Source organism: Leptodactylus fuscus, chromosome 11 (assembly GCF_031893055.1).
Source record: "Leptodactylus fuscus isolate aLepFus1 chromosome 11, aLepFus1.hap2, whole genome shotgun sequence".
In the NCBI taxonomy this organism is placed as follows: domain Eukaryota; kingdom Metazoa; phylum Chordata; class Amphibia; order Anura; family Leptodactylidae; genus Leptodactylus; species Leptodactylus fuscus.
The window spans coordinates 41200038-41226894 of record NC_134275.1 but is presented as its reverse complement, the minus strand read 5'-3'; the positions used below and the strand labels follow the sequence as shown (position 1 = coordinate 41226894).

At 42.5% G+C, this 26857-nt stretch overlaps 1 protein-coding gene, 7 non-coding genes and 1 pseudogene across 23 annotated transcripts in view; 2 read left to right on the top strand and 7 right to left on the bottom strand.

Annotated features, from left to right (window-relative positions):
- Positions 1 to 2247: 2247 nt before the first annotated feature.
- On the top strand, positions 2248 to 2365 carry LOC142185800 (small nucleolar RNA SNORA17; annotated as a pseudogene).
- A 4889-nt stretch (positions 2366 to 7254) lies between these two features.
- DNM1 (dynamin 1) overlaps positions 7255 to 26857 on the top strand; it is a 68387-nt gene continuing 48784 nt past the window's right edge. For all 16 annotated transcript variants that reach the window (XM_075260597.1, XM_075260594.1, XM_075260587.1 and 13 more), the window contains exon 1: positions 7255 to 7628. In XM_075260597.1, coding sequence (XP_075116698.1) covers positions 7468 to 7628 — 161 coding nt within the window. In that variant the 5' untranslated portion in view covers positions 7255 to 7467. The remainder of the gene's footprint in view (positions 7629 to 26857) is intronic.
- On the bottom strand, positions 17728 to 17813 carry TRNAR-UCU (transfer RNA arginine (anticodon UCU)). The gene is given in 2 exon segments: positions 17728 to 17763; positions 17777 to 17813. It is a non-coding gene; the product is annotated as a tRNA-Arg (tRNA).
- TRNAR-UCU (transfer RNA arginine (anticodon UCU)) lies at positions 18163 to 18248 on the bottom strand. The gene is given in 2 exon segments: positions 18163 to 18198; positions 18212 to 18248. It is a non-coding gene; the product is annotated as a tRNA-Arg (tRNA).
- Positions 21317 to 21402, bottom strand: TRNAR-UCU (transfer RNA arginine (anticodon UCU)). Its single transcript is given in 2 exon segments — positions 21317 to 21352; positions 21366 to 21402. It is a non-coding gene; the product is annotated as a tRNA-Arg (tRNA).
- On the bottom strand, positions 21746 to 21831 carry TRNAR-UCU (transfer RNA arginine (anticodon UCU)). The gene is given in 2 exon segments: positions 21746 to 21781; positions 21795 to 21831. It is a non-coding gene; the product is annotated as a tRNA-Arg (tRNA).
- TRNAR-UCU (transfer RNA arginine (anticodon UCU)) lies at positions 22823 to 22908 on the bottom strand. The gene is given in 2 exon segments: positions 22823 to 22858; positions 22872 to 22908. It is a non-coding gene; the product is annotated as a tRNA-Arg (tRNA).
- On the bottom strand, positions 23560 to 23645 carry TRNAR-UCU (transfer RNA arginine (anticodon UCU)). The gene is given in 2 exon segments: positions 23560 to 23595; positions 23609 to 23645. It is a non-coding gene; the product is annotated as a tRNA-Arg (tRNA).
- On the bottom strand, positions 24217 to 24302 carry TRNAR-UCU (transfer RNA arginine (anticodon UCU)). The gene is given in 2 exon segments: positions 24217 to 24252; positions 24266 to 24302. It is a non-coding gene; the product is annotated as a tRNA-Arg (tRNA).

The following is a 26857-nucleotide window of genomic DNA, read 5'->3' as shown; positions in this document are numbered from 1 at the left end:
GTATATCAACCAGGGACAGAAATAGACTTGACAGGCTGATCAGAAGGGCCAGCTCTGTCCTGGGGAGCCCCTTGGACCCAGTACAGGTGGTGGGTGACAGAAGGACACTGTCCGTGGTGAGCTCCATGTGGGAGAATAACTCCCACAGGGCCGCCATCAGGAATTTTGGGGCCCCATACAGCCTAAGTGTCTGGGCCCCCCCTCCCCCGCCATTTTAAAACTACCTTATTTTGCGTCATACCAATTCTGTATTACATTTCCCTTTATTTAGCAGCATTACAAGGCTTAATCAGATTCTATTTGCAGGTAAAATCTGCTACGTGTGACAGCGCCTATAGAGAGCCAACACCATTTATAAGAGCCCTCCTAATAAATCCTCAGGGCTTATTCACATTGCGTTTTTGGCCTCCCTTGCCGGGATACGTTGGTAACCAGTCAGAATCAGCTGTAAACTTATCCCTGCACGAAGAACTGGCCATTAAAAAAAAAGGGGGCCTGCAGTTCTCCGTGCAGGGATAAGTGGGGAGCTGATTGTGACTGGTTACCAACGTATCCCGGCAAGGGAGGGCAAAAACACAATGTGAACACTCCTTTAAAGTGAAAGTCCCACCCCCAAACAGGCTGCTATGCTAGTAGCAGCCCCTACATCATTATTATTCTCCAGCTAAAAACTTATATATTATATATTATTGCCCCAGTTCCCTCTCCGCAGTGCCGCACACCCGATGTCCCAACAATCCCCCCCCCCGTCCACCCTCTAACATCTTTCCATTGCCCCCTGTACCCATACCTCCCAGCTTTGCACGCCGCAGGAAATTTAGCCCCACCCACTGTTATGTTGACTCCGCCCACTCATTAATTTTCCATTTGCCCGCACACTGTATAATCCTCCTACAGTCACCCGTAAATTATATGTCCCCCCTCCGTCTCTCCCCCAGTTTCATATACACCCTTCATCTGCCCCCAGATTCATGTCCCCTCCATCTCTGCCCCCAGATTCATGTCCCCTCCATTTCTGCCCACAGATTCATGTCCCCACATCTCTGCCCCCAGATTCATGTTCCTCCATCTCTGCCCCCAGATTCATGTCCCCCCATCTCTGCCCCCAGATTAATGTCCTCTCCATCTCTGCCCCCAGATTCATGTCCCCCCATCTCTGCCCCCAGATTAATGTCCTCTCCATCTCTGCCCCCAGATTCATGTCCCCCCATCTCTGCCCCCAGATTCATGTCCCCTCCATCTCTGCCCCCAGATTAATGTCCTCTCCATCTCTGCCCCCAGATTCATGTCCCCCCATCTCTGCCCCCAGATTCATGTCCCCTCCATCTCTGCCCCCAGATTAATGTCCTCTCCATCTCTGCCCCCAGATTAATGTCCTCTCCATCTCTGCCCCCAGATTCATGTCCCCCCATCTCTGCCCCCAGATTCATGTCCCCTCCATCTGTGCCCCCAGATTCATTTCCTCTCCATCTCTGGCCCCAGATTCATGTCCCCCCATCTCTGCCTCCAGATTCATGTCCCCTCCATCTCTGCCCCCAGATCCATGTCCCCTCCATTTCTGCCCACAGATTCATGTCCCCACATCTCTGCCCCAGATTCATGTCCCTCCATCTCTGCCCCCAGATTCATGTCCTTTCCATCTCTGCCCCCAGATTCATGTCCCCTCCATCTCTGCCCCCAGATCAATGTCCCCTCCATTTCTGCCCACAGATTCATGTCCCCACATCTCTGCCCCCAGATTCATGTCCCTCCATCTCTGCCCCCATATTCATGTCCCCTCCATCTCTGCCCCCAGATTCATGTCCCCTCCATCTCTGCCCCCAGATTCATGTCCCCTCCATCTCTGCCCCCAGATTCATGTCCCCTCCATCTCTGCCCCCAGATTCATGTCCCTCCATCTCTGCCCCCAGTGTCATGCCGTACTCTCCTTCATCTGCCCCCAGTTTCACGTTCCACATTACACTTACCTTCTCCTTCATTCCCCCGCTGCTCTCTGCGCGCCTCTCTCTCTTACTGGTGCACAGTTGTAGACGCGATGTGACGTCATCGCATCGCGTCTACACTGCCGGGTAGCCGGCGGCAGCGGTGAAGCGAGGAGCTGACACATATGCGGCTGAAGCGAGGAGCTGACCTGTATCAGCTCCTCGCTTCGCCGCTGCCGCCTCTCTCGCTGCCGCTGACACATATGCGGCTGAAGCGAGGAGCTGACCTGTGTCAGCTCCTCGCTTTGCCGCTGCCGCCTCTCTCGCTGACACATATGCGGCTGAGCCGGGTTCCGGCTCAGCCGCATATGTGTCAGCGAGAGAGGTGGCAGCGGCGAAGCGAGGAGCTGACACAGGTCAGCTCCTCGCTTCAGCCACATATGTGTCAGCGAGAGAGGCGACAGCGGCGAAGCGAGGGGCTGACACAGGTCAGCTCCTCGCTTCAGCCGCGTATGTGTTCAACTCAGATCTGCATCCTCTGGACGCAGATCTGAGTTCAAACAGGACATACAGTGACTGCTGCCGGCGCCAGGGGGCCGGCACACGGTGGCGGTCCAAAACCGGGCCCCCCCCATTTTTAAATTTGGCCGGGCCCCTGACGCCAGTAGCAGTAGTACTGGCCTATCGGCGGCCCTGAACTCCCACCCCATGTATGAGACCTTGATGGCACTTGGCAGCACTGTAAGTGACCGTCTGCTTCATCCCAAATCGGAGAAAGAGCGCTATCGCAAGTCCTTCCAACCGCGACCAGGCTGTATAATCTACATCAGACCAAGCGAAGATCACTCGCACAGAAAACTAAATGGATATGATTATGAAGTCTTCCTTCTTTCTTCCTCTGTTCCTTAGCTGCTATGGACTCCAGTATATCTCCTCTTCTCAGCTTATGTGTGTCTACGTCCGTAATATATTACTGTGTATTATCCTGTATCTGTATTACTATGCTGCTGTAACATACTGAAATTTACCCACTGTGGGACTATTAAAGGATTATCTTATCTTATAATATGGTACCCACAGTATGATGTACCCTTTAATTTGGCCTTTACAGAATAATGCCCCCCTTATTATGACACAAATAGTATATTGCCACCAATAAAATAGCGCCCACAGTATGACTGACCCTTAATGCAGCTCCACAGTATAGTGTTCCTCCTAATATGGCCCCCACATTTTATACAATGTACCCTGTTGGTGCCATCACATAACAATGTACATCATAATAATACTACTCACCTCACCCAGGTCCCCTACAGTCCACTCCAATTGCTGTTGCTAGCACCTCAGGAGCAACAAGTGCAACTAATGGACAAGATAATTTGAAGCCAGGACATACCTACCATTGCCAAGGGCAGTGGCACAGCACCCAGAATCCTGGACAGTTGGGGGGCTATACCCTGGAGACATAAGTTTTTTGATATTGTCTTTGTAACTCATTTTTCAGCAGTAAGTGATCGTCGTGGTAGTGATCGGCTGATCAGAGACATTGTTGTCCTCTGGCACCTAATCCTGCAGAAGTTGCTATGTATGCAACGTACATGGATAAGCCGGGTCCACTAGATATAGAATTGCTGGCACATAGGCAAAGGGCAGTACTGAGTACGAGACCCTCCTTCTATGGCATCTATAGGACATATAGAAAGGAGATGTGCGATGATACTTCTATTTTAATGGCAGATTCATTTGTGAACCCAGTCTTAAAGGAGATCTTATCAAATGAAAAATGTAGCAGTACATGCACAGGCGAAGCCTCGTAGCCTTATTTATAACACCCTAAAGAATATTTGCCAGCTCTCACAGCATAGACGACAAAAAGTGAGTCCAGTGGGCAAATCTCCTGGACCCATTATATGTGACCTGGGCATGCTATGTACTGGTCACATGTCATTAATGAATCATGGCCTGCATATTGACATATGGGTTATGACATGCACAAAAAGGGAATGTTGTCTTCCTCCATCTACCAATCACAGTCACTTAACCAAATGTTGCCAAGTAAGTCCTATTCTAATAGGCCTAAAAGCTCCCTTATCACATTGAAAAATACCAGTATTATAAATGGCCCACTGGGGTAACTATAGGAATCACAGTGACCAAGAGCGTATCCAAATGAGGAAGCCCTGGAGCCTAGGGCCCCTACACAGATTTTGAATTTGGGCTCAGGAGCTCCAGGTTATGCTTCTGCCAGGGGGGCCACAGGTCACCCCCATCACACTAAGGTTCATTAAAATTCTTTAATCTCCTTCCTGATCTCCTTTGATGGCCAACAGTCTGTGCATCGTAAATGTATTCCCCCTATACTCTGGCAAACTGGACTGAGAAGATTTATGATACATGGCCTTCCACTGCCAAAAAGAGAACATTAACAATTTAATAATAAAAAAAGAAAAAAAAGAAAAAAAAAGAAAAATAGCAGTTGGTCAGCAGTATATGGTCAAGGAGGGATTCTTTAGGGGAGATTGTGACACAAAAGGAGGGCAGGATTACTGTGTGGGGGGCACACATCTCCTCAATAAGACATTGCCACTTTACATTCAGCAATTCAGCATGTAAGATAGTAAGTGCAGATCTAGTTGGACCAATAAGATTTGTTCAGGTGGGTGAGAAATAACTACTAGATTGTAAACTTCTATACAACAGGGATTGATGTGATGAGATCTATTCCCTGTGCAGCGCTGAGAATACACTGGTAATATATCATTTACAGATGATAATTAGATACTGGGCAGATGAGCAGAGACCACATGGCTGGATTCAGTCTTCTCAATCTGTGTAGTTTAATAATAATAAATTTTATTTATATAGCGCCAACATATTCCGCAGCGCTGTACAATTTGTAGGGTTCAAATACAGACAGAAAGATACATTACAAAGAAAGTAATTTCACACAATGGGACTGAGGGCCCTGCTCGCAAGAGCTTACAATCTATGAGGTAGAGGGGGTGACACAAGAGGTAGCAGGGGCGGTATTGCTTATGCAGAGGTTAGACACTTTTGTAATAGAGGTGACTGTCATTACATAAACATAAGACTTTATGAGCTGTCAACAGTCGTGTCCTTCAACATGTGGATGGAGCTTGGACCTATAAAGTTAGCATGAGATGACATCATATCATGTGGGGAAATGTGGGAGCAGGGACAGAGGAGGGTTAAGGGTTTACGTTAGAAATTGTGATAGGCCTGTCTGAAAAGATGCGCCTTTAGTTTGCGTTTGAAACTGTAGAAATTGGGAGTTAATCTGATTGTCCGGGGTAGAGTATTCTAGAGAAGTGGTGCAGCTCGGGAGAAGTCTTGTATACGAGCGTGGGAGGTTCTGATAATAGAGGATGTAAGTGTTAGGTCATTGAGTGAGCGGAGAGCACGGGTTGGGTGGTAGACAGAGATGAGGGAGGAAATGTATGGAGGTGCGGCATTATGGAGAGCCTTGTGGATGAGAGTGATAACTTTATATTTTATTCTGTAATGAATAGGCAGCCAATGTAGCGACTGGCACAGACCAGAGGCATCGCTGTAGCATCTAGCCTGATAGATGAGCCTGGCCGCTGCATTCAGAATAGATTGTAGAGGGGAGAGTTTAGTGAGGGGAAGACCGATTAGTAAGGAGTTACAGTAGTCAAGGCGAGAATGAATCAGAGAGACAATAAGTGTCTTTAGTGTATCTCTGGTGAGGAAAGGACGTATTCTGGAGATGTTTTTGAGGTGGAGGTGACAAGAACGTGCGAGTGATTCAACATGAGGGGTGAAGGAAAGGTCTGCGTCAAACATGACCCCGAGGCAGCGGACCTGCTGCCTAGGATTTATAGTAAGGCCTGAGACTACAATGGATATATCAGGGACAGATCTATTAGATGGTGGAAACAGTAGTAGTTCAGTAGTTTCACAGTAATTCTTCTGCTTTTACACTGAAAACAGCGCTACTCTTGTTCATAGACTGTCTCTGCTATTGCAGCTCATTGCGGTTGTAATTAAAGGGGATGTGATACCAGACACAGCCCATGGACAAGAGCAGTACTTAAGAATTTATCTCCATGTTAGACTATCCAAAGCACACAATGTTGAAATGGAGACATGCCACTAGGATGGTTGGGCACCCAACAAATTGGCAAACTCTCCTGGCAGTCCATGGTGGGCCTTCTGGGAAATTCAGGACATTTGGCAAGTATGGCAGATGGTAATCTGTCGATGGCTATTGCTTAATATCCTTCACCTATAACTTTTATTAGATGGCTGACTTTTATCTTATGTGTTTAAAGGGCTTTATGAATAAGATCAGATATAGGAGCAGGATCAGGACTTAATATGCGATAGGTGAACACCCAGCCAACCCTCTCTGTTCTTTGTGATGTCATGTATTGTACAAGGTCTGATCATATAGGGGGCACTAGTTGTGTGACTGGGCAGTTACGAAGATCGGTTGGAGGTCCAACAGCTGCTTAGGGGGCATATCGTGGCAGTAGCACACGTATGTGGTGCTGCTTATCTCCCAATGTGCTGTAGTCATACATGATATTAAGGCCACATTTAGTACCAGTTATACAATATTCAGACCATCTAAACATGGCCATCCTGCTTGTGCATGTGTATGGCATCCCACCCCCACCTTAGCATTAGGGCAGGGACAGCCATTGTCTTCGAGCATTGTAATACCAAAGTAGAGGGACAGGTTTGCATGGCCCATGAGATAGCGGCCGATCTGAGGACCACATAGTATCTTTAGGAGCTATACATACATATGAATAGATATAGCCTATATTATTGTATATATCTGCAGTATGTGCTGAAATTGTTCACATAAGTAAAATAAAATGATGCTGCAAAAAATAAATATAAAAAATCTAAATATAAGAATCTAAATAAATAATATATAAAATCTAATAATATATAATACATAAAGTATAAAAAAAAACTATATAATACATATAATATAAATGATATATAATACATAAAGTCTAAATATAAGAATCTAAATAAATAATATATATATAACATCTAAATGAATAATATATAAAACCTAAATAATGTATAATACATACAATCTAAAAAAAAAGATATTATAATATATAAATAATATATAATACATAAAATATAAATAATATACAAAAAATTAATTAAATAAAAAAATATACAATGTGCCAGTACAAAGCCTTGCCATGAGTCATCTGCACCCTCTAGTGGCTGAAGATGTTATTGCAGTTTAAGTCTCCTGGATGCGTCGGAGCTGGCAGAGCTTGTCATTAGCGGCGCACTCCCTCTAGCGGCGGAAGACTGTCAGCTCAGTTTAAATCCCACAGGATCTGCTTGCTAGATGCGCCTGAGTTGGCAGTCTGGAGAAGCGGAGGAGCAGAGGAGGAGAAGCAGGACCGCGTAGATCAGAGGGGTCCTGCACATCCCCCCTCCCATAGTCACAGGGGACAAGGTGTGAGAGGCTTGTACAGCGACCTGCATACACAGTGACACAGCCAGCCAGTGGCTAGAAGCCTCCAAGATGGGCAACCGAGGGATGGAAGAGCTGATTCCGCTGGTCAACCGACTACAAGATGCCTTCTCAGCCATCGGGCAGAATGCGAACCTGGACCTTCCGCAGATCGCTGTAGTCGGGGGTCAGAGCGCCGGGAAGAGCTCGGTCCTGGAGAATTTCGTGGGCAGGTATGGGGGGGGGGGCAGAGATGTGTTTACTCCATTCATTGCAGGCTGGATTAGCAGATCTCCATGTATCATGGCTCCATAGAGCAGCAGAATGTGCCACCCCTGGGTGCAGTCACCTTGAGCCATAGACATGGTCACCTATACAGCCAGAGATAGTGGCATGCTATACATGCTTTATTACTGGGGCATCCTCCTGTGGGATATGTATAGTCATCTAGCAGGGATTGGAGACATGATGGAAGAGGATTGGTGTAAAGGGTTAATGTGCAGCGGGGGATAGAGGAAAAATGGAGGAGGTGCTGAGGAATACAGTACAGTATGTCACCGCAATGGAGGAAAAGGGAGGGGGCTGACAAAACCAATGTCATCTGTTTACAGTCATTGCTTCCAATACATATATGATGTATGATGATCATACTTATATATACCGTATAATATCCTCCAAGTATGACGAGGATACATATGGATCATATAATGTCCTCCATCATCATATACATATACAGTTCTCCGAATAAGACAATGATACCATATATTGTCCTGTGTATAATGATCATACATATATACTACATAGCCTCCTCTGTGTATGATAATAATACATATATACTATATACTGTCCACTGTTTATGACAATGATGATATATCGATACTATATAATGTCCTCCATGTATGATAATCATACATATATACCTTATAACCTCCCCTGTGTATAATAATCATACATATTTTACATATAATTTATACCATGTATGAGAATCATACTGTCGCCATATTTGTTGGTCATACATATATACCATATTATTTCCTTTGTGTATGATCATACATATATATCATATATTGTTCTCCATATAATCGCCTTTGTGTATATACTGAATAACATCTTTTATGTATGATGGTCATATAGTATAGTCTGTATATGATGATCCTACATATATAACATATAGTGTACTCTGTGTATGATGATCATACATATACACCATATAATGTCCTTCATGTATATGCCATATATATATAATGATCATACATATATTCCAGATACTCTGCTCTGTGTATGATTTTATATATATATAAATATATATATATATACCATATAATGTCCTCTATATATGACGAGATGTCCACAAAGGACATTACAGTGGATATGAACGGTCAGTATAGCGTCCTTTACATTGTCCGAAGGACCAAGGGAAGTTCCCTGCTGTCAAGGTGACACGCAGCTGTGTGGTGATGTCAGGACGGTAGAGGTGACAATATATTCCACCATTTTGTCATCATGAAGCAGGATGTTGTATAGGATCTGTAGACAGGCAGTAAGCACGGCATACAGAATAAACAGCACTGTGCACACATCTAGGCAGGGACACGTCTGGGGTACACCTGTGTGTGTGTGTGTATGTGTGTGTGTGTCACTGCTCCCAGGTCACCAACATGGCTGTCAGGGCCTGAACAGAGCAGTGATGGGTTAAGTGGGATTATACTGTGGGAAGGTGCAGACTCTGGGGATGACAGCCTGGTGCTCATAACAGATGGTGCCGGCAGCGTACACGCCTGTGTCACCAAGTCTGTGTGTGTGAATATGTGCAAGGTGTGTGTAGTCTGCTCACATGTATGTACATCTATCTATCTATCTATCTATCTACATATCTATCTCATATCTATCTCATATCTATCTAATCTATCTATCATCTATATATTTATTTATCTATCTACATATCTATCTATCATCTATCTATCATCTATCTATCTCATATCTATCTCTATCTATCTATCTCATATCTATCTATATCATATCTATCTCTATCTATCTCATATCTATCTATCTATCTATCTATCTATCTATCTATCTATCTATCTATCTGAGTTGTATTGAGGCCCATAAGCCAAGGGGTCCACAGGTCACGCTCACCACACTAGGACTGGATACATTTCTTTGATCTCCCTTCTGTTCCCCTTTCCTAGCGGACAGTCTGTGTATTGTACATCTATTGCCCCTGCCCTCTGGTGCACTGGAGTGAGAAGATTTATGGTATACAGCCTTCCACTGTCAGAAAGGAGAAAATGAACCCTTCATGTCAGGTGGTCAGGCGGAGATATTCAATAAGGGATTCTGTGGAGGAGGTAGTGACACAACAGAGGTGACTGAGGGGGGGGGGGGGGGGCACAGACAGAGGATGGTAATAATCAGGAGCGTGTGTGTACAGACATAGTGTGAACAAGCCATCATGGCGGTCTGGGCCCAGACAGAGAAGGATAGAGAAATGTTAATGAATCCTAAATGGACTGCTGGGTCATGGCTGATGGGTGCAAGAGGTTGCACAGAGGGGCCCGAGCTGAGCTTTTGCATCAGGGCTGGTGAGCCTTTAGATACACCCTGGCATGTGTAGTCATCCATGATACATACAGACAGGCTGTGGGTGTAAAGAGCAGATCCACCCGTAGGGTGTTTATACAGGGATGTCATTGGTACCCATGTATACAGCTGCATCAGTCATGACTTTGCGTCGGTGCAGTGTGAAGCGCGTGTTTGTTTGCTGATGTCTCTGATGCACTGCCCAGGGGTCAATGGACTTGGCTGAGGGGCTGAATCTCTAACTGGACTATAAATCGGTGTACATTTTGGTAATGCAGGTCTTCTCCTTGGGCTCTGCTGTCTTAAAGGGACATTCCAGATAAAGCTGACACTTTGCCTAGTGCATGGCTTGTAGTTGATTGAAAGGACGTAGGTATTTTGTGCCAGATTGCGATTTTCCCATAGTCCATACTGGAACCATAGCAACCAGTATATACAACCCATACGTTGTTCTGCACTGGTTTAACTCTATGTATACCAGACTGTGCTAGGTACAACATCTGTGTGTGACACAGCGGCACACTAGTACCTTGCGGTGTTGGGGTTGCCTCATTATTTCCTATTGATTTTTCTACACCACTCACATCTGAGTTGAGCAGAAGGATGACTACGATGGATGACTACTATACATGTGTGCGTCCATAGCTAGAGCTCAGGAGGGCTCCAGAACAAGGGCTTCAAAGGGGCCACAACGGTACCCCAAATAATTAAGACTGTTGACATGGAAACCAAAAGAAAGCTAAACCACTCAATATTATTTAGCAATATATGGCAGTATTATTTAACTGCAATATTATAAAAGAACTGTGGCAGTATCATAAGTAGTATTTGGATACTGTTAGGCACTATATGGTGGTATTATGAGGGCTGTAAATAGATTTAATATATTGTCATTATATGGCAGTATTATTTTGGTGGAAATTATCAGGGGTTAATAGTTGGATGACGCTCTGTCAAGAGGACCTGCTATATGGAGAGCTATCCAGAACAGACACACTCTCTAGTGGAGCACTTGCATTGTGAGGAGATCTATTGATCTGCACATGCCCCATACTGTATTGTACTTCAGTACTATGTGCCCCAGATCGCCCTTTGTGTTTTTTTTTGTTTGTTTTTTTTGGGGGGGGGTTAATAATGGGAAGTGTCAAAGAAACATATCTATCAGACCTCTGCCTGCTTCCTGTTACTGTATATAGCCTATACATCAGAGCCTAGCCATGTAGATAACAGTTACAGCAGGGTAATAGCAGTGTATATAACCTACACATCAGAGCCTAGCCATGTATGTAACCTATGCAGCAGTGTCTAATAGTGTATGTAGTCCATGATGCAGGGTGTAGTGATGTATATAGGCTATACAATAGGATCTAGCAGTGCATATAACCTACACATCAGAGCCTAGCCATGTATGTAACTTATACCACAAGGTCTGGCAGTATATATAGTCTATACATCAGAGCCTAGCCATGTAGATAACAGTTACAGCAGGGTAATAGCAGTGTATATAACCTACACATCAGAGCCTAGCCATGTATGTAACCTACCGGTATGCAGCAGTGTCTAATAGTGTATGTAGTCCATGATGCAGGGTGTAGTGATGTATATAGGCTATACAACAGGATCTAGCAGTGCGTGTAACCTACACATTAGAGCCTAGCCATGTATGTAACTTATACCACAAGGTCTGGCAGTATATATAGTCTATACATCAGAGCCTAGCCATGTAAATAACGGATAGGTCACAGGAATAGCAGTGTATATAGCCTCCGCATCCGAATCTAGCCATGTATGTAACCTACACAGCATATACAGTCCATGCTAGTGATGTATAAAGCCTATACAACAGGATATAGTAGTGTATATAACCTACAGTATAGGTTATATACACTACTAGATACTGTTGTATAGGCTTTATATATCACTATGCATCACTAGGTCCTACACGTCAGAGCCTACCCATGTATATAACCTATGCAGCAGTGTCTAATAGTGTATATAGTCCATGATGCAGTGTCTAGTACTGCAGGATCTAGTAGTGTATATAGCATATACAGGTACATCAGAGCCTAGCCATGTATGTATTCTATACAGCAGGTTCTAGCAGTGTATGTAGTACATGCTCCAGGGTCTAGTGATGTATGTAGCCTATACAACAGGATCTAGTAGTGTATATAACCTATACATCGGAGTCTAGCCATGTATATAGCCTATGCAGCATTGTCTAGTAGTATATATAGTCCATGCTGCAGGTTCTAGCAATGTACAGTAGATCACCTATGCAACAGAGTCTAGTAGTATGTATAGTCCATGCTGCAGGGTCTAGTGTTGTATATAATCCATGCAACAGGGTCTGGTACTGTATATAGCCTATACATCATAGTCTAGCAATATAGATAGCCTATACAACAGGGTCTAGCAGTGTATATAGCCTATACAGCAGGGTCTAGTGGTGTATATAGCTTATACATCAAAGCATAGCCATGTAGATAACAGATACAGCAGGGTCTTGCAGCGTATATAATCTATTCTGCATGGTCTAGTGGTGTATATAGCTTATACATCAGACCTAGCGATGTATATAACCTATGCAGCAGGGTCTAGTAGTGTATATAGCCTATACATCATAGTCTAGCATTACATATAGCCTATACAGCAGGGTCTAGCAGTGTATATAACATACGCAGCAGGGTCTAGCAGTGTATATAACCTATTCAGCAGGGTGTAGCATTGTATATACTGTATATGCAGCTGGGTCTAGCAATGTCTGCATCTGCTTTTCATTGACGTCTATAAGCTGCTATGTATGCCTGCCCATAATACTTGTCGGGGTGGGTCACCAGATGTGGATGTCCCCACCACCCCATATTACAAAAGCATAGTCAGTATGGGAGATATTTGTGTGATTCTGGGGTTTATCTAGGCTGCATTTGTCCTCATTCTTAGGCCTTGTTCGTACAGTGCAGTTTAGTGCAGATTTTGTATGCCCTTTTCTTTGTTTTATCCAAAGTATCTGCTACCGATCTCGCCCTATGGACATGTATCCATGTATCATCTGAGCCTGCATAGGGGCCAGAGATAAGCAGCTATCAGATGCCTGACTATGCTTATCTCCTAAAGAACAAAGGATGAGGCATTAGATTGTCACCAGGATCTGCCATCATTTTTTCATGTGTACAGTCAGCCTTGTCATTCTCTTCTTTTGTGTATCCAATTATGGTTTGTGCTAAAACCATGAAACTTACTTATGTGAACAAGGCCATAAAGGGGTTGCAGCCGTTTATACATGAATGACTACATGGATAATAAAACCTGACATCGTAGGTGCTATTGGGCATGTTGTGTGAACTGGTGTCGAAATGTCATCTCGTATTTCCAGGCAGGATGATGTCCCCAGCGGGTAGAGTATGGAGTGGATGAGATGCTGCTTCATTAAAGGGGTTTTCTGAGAGTTGGGATAGGTTATCAGTAGCTGTGGCAAATTTAGCCCCACCCTCTTATACGCTGACTCCACCCATTCTTATCCATTTTTCCATGTGCCCACACACAGTATAATGCGCCTACAGTGACCCGAACATTAATGTTCCCTTCCAACTGCTCCGCAGTATTAAGTCCCACTCCTGGTGCACCAGCTTAAACTGGGAGAAACTAGAGGGGGACTCAAAACTTTTACAGCTGGAGGGGGACATTAAACAGTGAGGGTAGTTGGAGGGGAGGGCAATAAATTAATAGCAGCTGGAGCAGGACATTAAACTGGGGGTAACTAGAGGGGGATATTGAACTCGGGCAGCTGGAAGGAAACATTAAACTGTAGCTCCAGCTACTCCCATGGTTTAATGTCCACATCTAGTGACCCCCATTATTTAATCTCCTCCTCTAGTTGTCCCCAGTTTAATGTCCCTCTTAATCTACCACCAGTTTAATTGCCATCCTTCATATGCCCCCAGTTTAATGTCCCTCCTTCATCTTCCTCTAGTTTAATGTCCCTCCTTTGTCTGCTTCCAGTTTAATGTCCCGCTTTTGTCTGCCCCTGGTTTCATGTCCACCCTTCATCTCTGCCCCCAGTTTCATGTCCCCTGTCCATCTCTCTCCCCAGTTTTGTGTCCCCCCATCATCTGCCAACAGTTTAATATCCTCTTTCATTTTCCCCCCTTCATCTGTCCCTAATTTCATGTCCTCCTCTATTTGCCCCTAGTTTTATTTGCCTCTTCATCATGTTCCCCCCTCAAATTGCCCTCAAACTTTAACACAATAAACACTGACAGTTACCTCTCCTCACTCCCCTGCCTCTCTGACTGCAGACTCAGTCATGGAATGTTCTGGAAGTTGCAGGCGCGATGTGAGTGATGTCATCACATTGCGCCTACAGCGCCCGGAGCACACAGGGAGCACACTGGTATTCAACTGCGACATACCCCCCGCCAACCGAGACAGGACCCACAATCCGGGACTTTCCCATAAAATCCGGGACGGTTGGGAGGTATGGTATTAGATCTAGAGGGGAAGTTTCTGACACCAGAGACTGCTCAAAATGGCAGCAGGACCTGAGGAGCACTTCTTCCACTCCACAGGCTAGTGATATCACATGCATCACATGGCCTGATTGCAGCCCCATTTGTGTGAGTTGGGCTGATCTGCAATACCAAGTGCAGCCACTATAAAATTTATGGCGCTGTGCTTGATATTTAGCCAGAACACTGTGGTTTTGCCTTTTGGCCATGGCTTTCCTCACTGACTTAGCCCCTGGGATAATGGGGTTAATCAGTCTGTGAATATGAAGGATCAAGCTGGATGCTTTTATTTATTTATTTTTTAAACAATGGAGGGCAGATTCTGGATTGGAATCTACCTCCCAATCAGCTGCCAATATATAGTGTGAACTTAGCCTTAGCCTCAAACTGGATTCCTCTTTCACCATCAGTCAGTATCACAACTCCCATCTTCAGACCTGCAGGGTCTGGGAGTCAACATTGATCCACAAGCTGTACGTGAAAATGACCACCATGTTTTTTATGTCATAGGCACTAAACAAGGAGACACATCTCAGCTGCCTGGACCCCTAACAATAGGGAGATTTTCAGATCCTAGTTTATTTCTGACACAAGCATGCAATGTGCACTATTTCTGCTCATGTCATAGTGAACTGTAAAATGGAGGCTTCATCCTAATCCCTTTGCTTCCCCGTCTCCTTTCTTCTTGCCTCCTTTACACTCCCCTCATCTTCCTCTCGCATTGATGGCGGCGGCTGCTCACACTTTCACATTCAGCACCCTCGCTGTGACAGTTATCTGTAATGACACTATCACAGCCCTCTTTCTACTTTGCTGACTTGTTTCCATGGAGACTGACGGTTTTTACTCCCCCATCCTTCTGGGAAGGAAACGAGCATCTTTCCGTGCGACCCAGTTCAGCCATGTTATTGGCAGGGAGGCCGCTCATTTCTGATTCATGGGAAGGGGATGGATGGCTGCTCAGATTTTGGTAAAAAAAATATCTGGCAAAAAAAATTGGGCCTACAGCCTGGTTGACTTTGGCAAAACTGTATGTTTTAAACTTTATTGATAAATACAATGTGAACAATTCCAATTCCTTGAATTTTGGAAGCAACACACGTCAGCATGTATGGGGGAAGACATATAGAGTAGATTTTCCCATTATCTCCAATTTTAGGCTATCCAAAGTGACCAGATGTAAGGTGGATTGGACCTTCTGAATCTTCCCTGACGATACTGGGAGAAAAATGGGAATATCAATGTCCGATCCTGTCCAACAAATTCCTGTTTGCTTGACAGTTTTTCCTTCCTTTTCCACAGGCCGAGTGTGCATGTAATCGAGAGAGGGACTATTCTGGCAGGAGAGAGCCAGAGGCCTCCATATGCATTGCATAGTCAGGGGGCAGACGTTGCAATGATAAGATGTTTGCAGATCCATATTTTGGCCCTTCACTCAGCTGTGCTGTTCTTTACAGAAACCTATAGCAATAATGACCTGGAACATACGTGTCATCGCAGGATGTATAAGCCCCCACATGCAAAGTTTGTGCACCTGAGAGGGCGTTTACTCCTCGTCCTTCTGCTTTACAAACAATGAGTTACAGTTTCCATGTATGTTCCGGTTATATAGGCTTGAACTAATGACTTATCGTTGACAGACTAATAAAGCTACTGAATTCAGCAGGTCAGGGTGATAACAGGTGGGCGGCCAGGGAAGCAGGGGATGAAGAGTGGCTATATAACATGACCTGTGAATTAGTGTCACTGACCATGTCTCAAGTCAGCGCCGCACCTCCCATGAGGCGACCTGAAGCGACCGCTTCAGGCGGCACTATGCCAGGACCCCAGGGAGGGCGGCATTTTTGCTTCCCTAAACCAGTCCAGGACAAGCTGTCCTGGACTGGCTTAGCACCGAGCGGTGGTTTGGGGAGGCCACTGAAGCAGCGCTGCTCCAGCAGCCTCCCCTCACGCTCAGGCAGAGAGCAGGTCCTCTCCGTGCCTGCTCTCTGCCTGCGAACGGCGCTAAGCCCCGCCCTTCCGCTCGGATACGCCCCCTCCTCTCGGACACGCCCCCTCCAGGCGGATTTCTGTAGTTCGCCTCGGGCGGCGAAAGGGGTAGGTTCACCCCTGTCTCAAGTTGGCCAGAATTGGTCAATTGTTCATCTATATGTATATATAGATTTTTTCATCAATACCAGTGTATTGTATGCCAATCTTGATGTTTCTTGTGTCATCATGATGGCGGCTTTGTGCCTAGGTGCAAATCTACACCAGCTTGTTCTTATCACCTGGTTGAAGTGGTAGTGGTACTTCTTCAGCCCCGCTTCTACTGATAATCGTGATGTTACATGGCCTGTGCGCAGCTCAGTCTGTTCGGCTAGGGCCACATGGCGCTTTTGGCCACAACTCCAAAGATCTCCGTGTCGCTCTGTGACTCCTTTGCTCATGTTAATGAATTGAGTTGCACTGTGAAGCAGGGGTGCTGCTTTTACCACAAAAAGTCAAGCAATGTCGACCTTATTGTTGCTAGAAGTCATGTTTATGGCACCTTCGGGGTTGTAATGCGACTCCATTCACTAACATAAGTGAAGAAGTCAGATGATATGGCTATCTTTGGGCCACTGTGTGGCCCGAGCCTTCAAGTAAATGGGGCAGAGCTGCAGTACCAAACACAACCACTATACAATGTATGGGGCTGTGACTAGTTTGAAGAAGTCATCTGTTCAACCAGCTGAATGTCAGGGGTATGGAACCACAATGACCTTCACTAGACATCAATTAATACGGCTGGAATGTCCCTTTAAATGTATCCACTTTATGCAATCCCTGCTATATTGATATGCTGTCCAGTCTGTTGGTTCATGTTATACAGGCGGAGGAGCTGAACTTATGGTTTTGTGGAAATGTCATTCATTCATTCATTCAATTAAATCTGTTTGGTCTACTTAGGAGTCCAGTGGGCGGTCCTTATCAGTGATTGACAGTTGTCTCCTTGATGCAGAAATGGACTGTTCCATACCTCTTTATGGGGTTTGCAGAAATCCATGCACATGTCACAATAACAACCTCATCTGTTTGTACAGAACAGAGTTACATGTATTGAAATCTGCCATGTGTGAAGATACCCTGAAATGTAATGCATAATAGCTTAGGAAAAAATCGTATAGATAGTGATTTGAGTCATATTAGTAGTATCTACGACAAAATGGTCACATGATAGTAATCTATGAGACGACATATAAATAAGATCATGTGCAAAACACGACTCTGGTGGGACTCGAACCCACAACCTTTGAATGACTACAACCTTCTAGAAGTCCAATGCGCTATCCATTGCGCCACAGAGCCATCTAACATACGTAGTTAAAGGGGTATACACAAGCAATAAACCCACCAGTGATAGTAGGTCCATAAGTTAATTTTGCAATATGAAATATGATTTTGTGTCACAAAAATATGTTCTGTCACAGAATGGAATTTTGTAACAGGGATTTGTATATTATTCACACCATGTACCTTTTGCCAAAGGTTTCATTCTGGGACACACGTTTCTAGTAAACCGGTATTTCTGTGACAAATCTCTATTTTTAATATTTTTGGTGACATATATTTATTAATATCCCTCATGTCACCTATTGGGATTAATTTGTGTGTATTGTAGCATTTTAGAAATTGATATTTCACATGGTGCAAAACACGACTCTGGTGGGACTCGAACCCACAACCTTTGAATGACAGCAACCTTCTAGAAGTCCAATGCGCTATCCATTGCGCCACAGAGCCACCTAACATACTTAGTTAAAGGGGTGTACACAAGCAATAAACCCACCAGTGATAGTAGGTCATGAAGTTAATTTTGCAATATGAAATATGATTTTGTGTCACAAAAATATATTCTGTCACAGAATGGAATTTTTGTAACAGGGATTTGTATGTTATTCACACCATGTACCTTTTGCCAAAGGTTTCATTCTGGGACACAAGTTTCTAGTAAACCGGTATTTCTGTGACAAATCTCTATTTTTAATATTTTTGGTGACATATAGTTATTAACCACTTCCGGACCGCCCATAGACTTTATAAGTCTGGAGAGTGGTTGCCTAGTTCTGACAGGACGTACCGGTACGTCCAGTCAGAACACAGTAGCTGCACGGAGATCGTGCAGCTACTGAAGCTGGGAGCCGGCTGTAACTTCAGCTGGAGCTCCCAGAGAGATGGCAGGGAAGGTTTATTCCCTTCCCTGCCATCTCAATCGCTGTGTATACAGTGCTCAATGAGCGCTGTATACATGGCTATGGGCGCCGCCATGATGCGGCCGCCCTCTGACCTGGCGGTCACATGATCCGCCGGGAGCAGCGTCTTGCAAGAGCTGCTGGGTCCTACAGGACCCAGATCAGCTCTGTATACTGTGTATACAGCGTGCAGAAGGCTGGATTCCTCTTGCAACTGAGGCTAAATGTACCAGTCTCAGTTGCAGGGGAAATCAGCCTCTGTAACAAAAAAAAAAAAAAGTGATCAGATGTCCCCAAAGGTCTCTTATGACCTTATGGGGACACAATCTGAAAAAAAATTAAAAAAATAAATAAATAAATATATATATATATATATATATATATACAGTCCTATGAAAAAGTTTGGGCACCCCTATTAATCTTAATCATTTTTAGTTCTAAATATTTTGGTGTTTGCAACAGCCATTTCAGTTTGATATATCTAATAACTGATGGACACAGTAATATTTCAGGATTGAAATGAGGTTTATTGTACTAACAGAAAATGCGCAATATGCATTAAACCAAAATTTGACCGGTGCAAAAGTATGGACACCTCAACAGAAAAGTGACATTAATATTTAGTAGATCCTCCTTTTGCAAAGATAACAGCCTCTAGTCGCTTCCTGTAGCTTTTAATCAGTTCCTGGATCCTGGATGAAGGGATTTTGGACCATTCCTCTTTACAAAACAATACAAGTTCAGTTAAGTTTGATGGTCGCCGAGCATGGAAAGCGCACTCTCAAATGATCTGAAAACAGAGATTGTTCAACATAGTTGTTCAGGGAAAGGATACAAAAAGTTGTCTCAGAGATTTAACCTGTCAGTTTCCACTGTGAGGAACATAGTAAGGAAATGGAAGACCACAGGGACAGTTCTTGTTAAGCCCAGAAGTGGCAGGCCAAGAAAAATATCAGAAAGGCAGAGAAGAAGAATGGTGAGAACAGTCAAGGACAATCCACAGACCACCTCCAAAGAGCTGCAGCATCATCTTGCTGCAGATAGTGTCACTGTGCATCGGTCAACAATGCAGCGCACTTTGCACAAGGAGAAGCTGTATGGAAGAGTGATGAGAAAGAAGCCGTTTCTGCAAGTACGCAACAAACAGAGTCACCTGAGGTATGCAAAAGCACATTTGGACAAGCCAGCTTCATTTTGGAAGAAGGTCCTATGGACTGATGAAACAAAGATTGAGTTGTTTGGTCATACAAAAAGGCGTTATGCATGGCATCCAAAAAAAAACAGCATTCCAAGAAAAACACTTGCTACCCACTGTAAAATTTGGTGGAGGTTCCATCATGCTTTGGGGCTGTGTGGCCAATGCCGGCACCGGGAATCTTGTTAAAGTTGAGGGTCGCATGGATTCCACTCAGTATCAGCAGATTCTTGAGAATAATGTTCAAGAATCAGTGACGAAGTTGAAGTTACACCGGGGATGGATATTTCAGCAAGACAATGATTCAAAACACCGCTCCAAATCGACTCAGGCATTCATGCAGAGGAACAATTACAATGTTCTGGAATGGCCATCCAAGTCCCCAGACCTGAATATCATTGAACATCTGTGGGATGATTTGAAGCCTGCTGTCCATTCTCGGCGACCATCAAACTTAACTGAACTTGAATTGTTTTGTAAAGAGGAATGGTCCAAAATACCTTCATCCAGGATCCAGGAACTGATTAAAAGCTACAGGAAGCGACTAGAGGCTGTTATCTTTGCAAAAGGAGGATCTACTAAATAGTAATGTCACTTTTCTGTTGAGGTGCCCATACTTTTGCACCGGTCAAATTTTGGTTTAATGCATATTGCACATTTTCTGTTAGTACAATAAACCTCATTTCAATCCTGAAATATTACTGTGTCCATTAGTTATTAGATATATCAAACTGAAATGGCTGTTGCAAACACCAAAATATTTAGAACTAAAAATGATTAAGATTAATAGGGGTGCCCAAACTTTTTCATAGGACTGTATATATATATATATATATATATATATATATATATATATATATATATATATATATATATATATTATAATAAAAAAGTTTAAAAAAAAAAGTAAATAAAATAATAATAATAATAATAATAATAAAAAAATACGCTAATAAAACGCCGATATTAAAGGTTATAGCCCCACCCCCGACGACACCATACAAAATAAAAATTACCGTAACGGAGAGGAAAAACTGTTTTATAAAGTTTTTCAGTGACACTTTTCGTTTATTAAATAAAAAAAAAACTAATAAATTGAAAACCAGACACAATTTCCCTCTTATTATGTTTATATTTTCCCGGATATAAAAAAAATTAAAACACATTCGAAAATAAAAACAACATAAAAATAAAGCCCTATGTGTCCCCGAAAAAAAGACGCAAAAATTAGTTGACTGAGACATACAGGAAAAATGTTACAGCCCTCAAAACCTGCCATACAAAAAAACCCGAAAATGTGTCTGGTCCTGAAACCACAAATTGGCTCAGTACTGAAGTGGTTAATATCCCTCATGTTACCTATTAGGATTAATTTGTGTGTTTTGTTTGATTTTAGAAATTGATATTTCACATGGTGCAAAACATGACTCTGGTGGGACTCGAACCCACAACCTTTGAATGACTACAACCTTCTAGAAGTCCAATGCCCTATCCATTGCGCCACAGAGCCACCTAATATACGTAGTTAAAGGGGTATACACAAGCAATAAACCCACCAGTAAGTCATAAAGCTAATTTTGCAATATGAAATATGATTTTGTGTCACAAAAATATATTCTGTCACAGAATGGAATTTTGTAACAGGGATTTGTATGTTATTCACACCATGTCCCTTTTGCCAAAGTTTTCATTCTGGGACACAAGTTTCTAGTAAACCAGTATTTCTGTGACAAATCTTTATTTTTAATATTTTTGGTGACATATATTTATTAATATCCCTCATGTCACCTATTGGGATTAATTTGTGTGTTTTGTAGGATTTTAGAAATTGATATTTCACATGGTGCAAAACACGACTCTGGTGGGACTCGAACCCACAACCTTTGAATGACTGCAACCTTCTAGAAGTCCAATGCGCTATCCATTGCGCCACAGAGCCACCTATTTGGACTAATTAATGGGACAGATTGCCTTGTACTCTAAGTAACCATAATATTGGGGCTGATTTAGTAAGACTGATGTGTAGTTCGCCAGTCTTAATAATCGATTGTGCTGGCATATGCCTCTTAATAATTGTATTGGGTGCTCAGAATGTAAAATCAGAAAAATCAGGAAATTTGGTTATACGCAACCTAACATGTTTTATTTTATTTTATAATATCTTTCTATTATATTAATTATAGTTGTTAAATGGGGAAAGGTGGATGTTTTAATTTTTTTTTTTTTTTTTCATTTAGTCACCCGATCACGTGTAGGTGAATTCACCCTTCTTAAAGTAACAGTACGCCCAGTACTGATAGGCTGTAGAATAAAAATTGTCACCATGGATAGCTTTAGGATAGCCGGGATGGTTTGTCTTACTGAATTAAATTCCATGTAATTTATTAGTATTTTGTGTCACAAAATTTAAATCTGTAATTCCGATATTTGAATTACATTAAAGCTACCTGTAGGTGGCAGTAGAGAGAGAGAGTGGAGGAGAACTAATTTGAATATGTTTCCCATATTGCATTGCCTGTAATATTTCATATGCCTCGTCAATGAGAACCAGCACCCCCGGATCTACTTTGTGTCCCGTAATGGACTACACTGTGATGGACATGGGGTAATATTTTATGTCATTATTTGATTCAATAATAAATATATTTTATACGTTGGATATATTTATGTGTGCACAAAATTCATTTTATTGATTTAAAATGTACTGTACTGTGTACTTTTTTTTAGTGAAAAACGGCAATTGATATAATTTATGACAAAATGGTATTCTGTGTCGCAAAGTAGTCATCTATCAGGCAAAATATAAAAAAGGGAAAATAATTCAGATTTTACATTATTTTTGGAATGCACTATCAAATAGATTGTTTGTACGGCTCATTGGGATTAATTTGCTGATTTTTAAATTTTTTTAGAAATTTTAGTTTAAAATGCGACTCTGGTGGGACTCGAACCCACAACCTTTGAATGTCTGCTACACACTAGAAGTCCAATGCGCTATCCATTGCGCCACAGAGCCACCTGAGAGAATCAGGTGGGAGACATTTTGTCAGAAGTGATGTGCATAAGTCGCAAAGCAGCATCGTAACAAAAAATAGGGTTTTGTGCTGCAAAACATGATTTTGTGTTACAAATATCTATTCTATGTAACATAATAAATTTTGTAACAGAATTCTATGCCATTACACACGCACACATATGTACACAAGCACTAAACCCACCAGGACTTATTTTGCTGAAATGTTTTGGGTTACACAAGTGCATTCTGTGTAATATAAGGGCGTCGGGGGTCACAAAATGGAATTTTCTAACAAAATTTATATCATTTGCGTTACGCCTATTATTTTAGTTTTTTTTAGTTTTTAAAAGATTTTTAGAAATAGATATTTCACCACATCCAACATACGACACTGGTGGGATTCAAACCGAAAATATAATCTCCTAGTTTGGCCAAATTTTTGTGATTTTTTTTTCTTTCTTTTAAATACCCGCAGCTTTACATAGCCTAATGGGTTGAATTTGGATGCTTTTAAATGCTTTTTTTTTTTAAATCAATATTTCACCATATTTCCGTGACATTTATTTATTAAGATTTCTTATATTACCTATTGGGATAAATTTATGTGTTTTGCAGGATTTTAGAAATTGATATTTCATGTGGTGCAAAATGCGACTCTGGTGGGACTCGAACCCACAACCTTTGAATGTCTACATCACACTAGAAGTCCAATGCGCTATCCATTGCGCCACAGAGCCACTGATAGTATTACTGTGAGGGGCTGTTTGACAAAAGTAATGCACACAAGTACCAAACCCATCAGAAATTTATATTACTGGGCATATTTTGTGACATGAAACGTCATTTTGTGTTAAAACATATATTCTGTGTAAAATAACATCGCAGGTCACAAAATGGAATTATGTAAGACAGATTTGTTTGTTATTTGTGACCTATTTGTTACATGAATTGAAGTCAAGATACAAATTATGAAAATAAATTGTATTTGTCACAAAAAGTTATTTTGTGTTAAAAAATGTAAATTTTGTAACACAAATATTTTGGCCCACAGAATGAAGTTTTGTAAAAGATGATATTTTTGCGACCTCAATTACATGTTGCTGCCTTTTTATACGTAAAACATTTCATCTGTAATAGAAGCAGATTCTTTATATAACTTTTAGGAATTTTCGGGAAGCATATTAAATGATTACTATATTCAATCTGTAGAATTGTTTTATAATATACAGATTGACTGTATTACAAATTGGGATTCATCTGCCTATTATAGAGGATTTTAGGTATTTTAGTTTTTCTACATATAAAACACGACTCTGGTGGGACTCAAACCCACAACCTTTGAATGTCTGCATCACACTAGAAGTCCAATGCGCTATCCATTGCGCCACAGAGCCACCTGCCCTTGTCACATGGAAGGACAATTTACTGCAGGCGGGTGTATGTCAGAGGTTACAATAATACCACTTATTGTGTCACGTCAGATCACCACTTAGATCTCTACTGATGAGCCCTTCATTGACAGTCTGGAGGGGGGGAGAGGGGGATGTACTAGTGCATAAATTATCTTACCGGATGAACTGTGTAATTTATAGTGTAAAATAAAGTACCAAACAGTGTACATATAATAGTACCAAACATAGTGCATATAATTGTGCCAAAGATAGTGTATGTATTATATTGCTATACATAATATTATCAAACACAGTGCCTATATAATAGTGCTACAGATAAGGCATATACAATAATGCAAAACATAGTGTGATATCTATCTATCTATCTATCTATCTATCTATCTATCTATCTATCTATCTGTCTGTCTGTCTGTCTGTCTGTCTGTCTGTCTGTCTGTCTGTCTGTCTATCTATCTATCTGTCTGTCTGTCTGTCTATTATCTCCATCTGCCTATCTATCTAATATCTAATATTTATCTATGTATTCTATCTATCTATTATCTATCAAATCTCATATCTATCTATCTATCTATCTATCTATCTATCTATCCCATATCTATCTATCTATCTATCTATCTATCTATCTATCTATCTATCTATCTATCTAGTGGCGTAACTTTTCAGACCCCAGAGTATAATAATCAGAGACCCAGGGGGAGAAAAACATAAATAAAACTCTGTTGCTCACCTATCTCCTGGCCCCTACGCTGTCGGCCTCCATCTAGTACTCCATCTTCAATTACATCAGAGTCACATGACCCGGGACGCAGGCCGGGGTCATGAGACGTCAGACGACTAGGCTGAAGCCTGCCCGGATCGTGGAGAGGTAAGTAACAGTGTTTTTTATGTTTCTTTCCTCTCCCGGTCCGCCGAAAAGACCCCCGAGTATAATGATAGCAGCAGTAGCGGCTGTCACCAGGCCCCTAATGTCCCGGGCCCTGTGGCAGCTGCCTCTGCTGCTACGGCGGTAGTTACGCCACTGTATCTATCTATCTATTATTTATCAATCCCATATCTATCTATCTATCTATCTATCTATCTATCTATCTATCTATCTATCTATCTACCTTTCTCATATCTGTCTATCTAAGGGAGTTCAGAGTTAAAATGGTTAAAGTTGTGCACAAAAGTGTCCTAGAGAGGGCAAAATGTAATAAAATAAAAGACTTTGGTCTCTGTTACCTAGAACAAAAGCCCCCCCATATTACCTCTGGTGGTCACAAGCCTCAGAGCCTAGGCCAAGATTCGTCCATGTTATTATTTCCATCAGTGACATATGGAGTTAATTCTCCGTCCTGGTTACTTCATAGTCAGCTGATCCTCGGAGCGGTAACCACAGAATGAGTAATAACCTAATATACTGACATCTGTGTGTAATAATAATATACAGCCTGGCCATAGGCAGGTGTATACATACTATAGGGGGCCAGGGACAAAGAGGGTCTGAGAAGGCTCCCTCGACACATCCATGGCTGTCTAGAGCTGGCCATGCTGTATAGGTATCATAGGCCCCGTAGTAAGACCAGGCGTCTGTAGTACGTGCACTACATGTTCATGTACATAATACATATACTTGCCAACCCCCCTGGAATATCCGCGAGACTCCTGGAAAAAAGGGGCGTCCCTCCCAGACTCCTGAAACAGGTGTAAAATCTTAAGAAATTGGCGTATCAACTGTCTTTTGTACTTGTGGCACCAGGAAGTTATGACATTTAATACAGTCTCAGCACCCAAACTTACATTTTGGGAGGCAGTAAAGTGGATGTAGCCCCAAAAGAGGTGCATTCTGCAGAAAAGGGGGGCAAGGCTGCGTCACAATCCCGACCTCTCGGACAGAGCTCCAAGAACCTTGGTAAGTGTGATGGATACATGCCAACCTGCCCAGAACATCTGTGAGTCTCTGGCATCAAGGGGTGACTACCCAAACTCCTGTAATAGCAGTGTACCTATCTGGGGTGCAGGGGTTGTACTTGCCACAAAGCCCTGAACCCTAAAGGGAGCCTCAAAGGTTACCGTCACATAAAATATATATCGAATAAAGTATCCAGAGCATTTCATTCTGTCTCTGACAGTCTCTTACCCCAGTCTTGCGCTCTCTTTTTCTGCACTCTAATCCGGCTTTACCTTAGGTGGAGATTGATGTTGTGCACAATAAGATTACTTCACCAGATTATACAGTCACAGCCCCCGCTCATCTTTAGAAGTTCAGAGGTTAAAGGGGACATCGGCTCACTACGGTTTCTGTATTAGACCTGTAATGTAATAATTCCTGCCATAACATAATAATATAATATACTATATGGGAGTTCATGGTTAAAGTGATTAAGGATGCACACAAAAGAGCCCAACAGGGGGCAAAATGTGATAAAATTATAAAAGAAGCTGATCTCCGTGTACTTGGCTGCGGTGGCGTTATAGTTGTTTACCCTCATAACCGTCACAGCCAATCACAGGCCTCGGAAGGACTACGACATGAGACGAAAGTCAAGGAAAGAGAC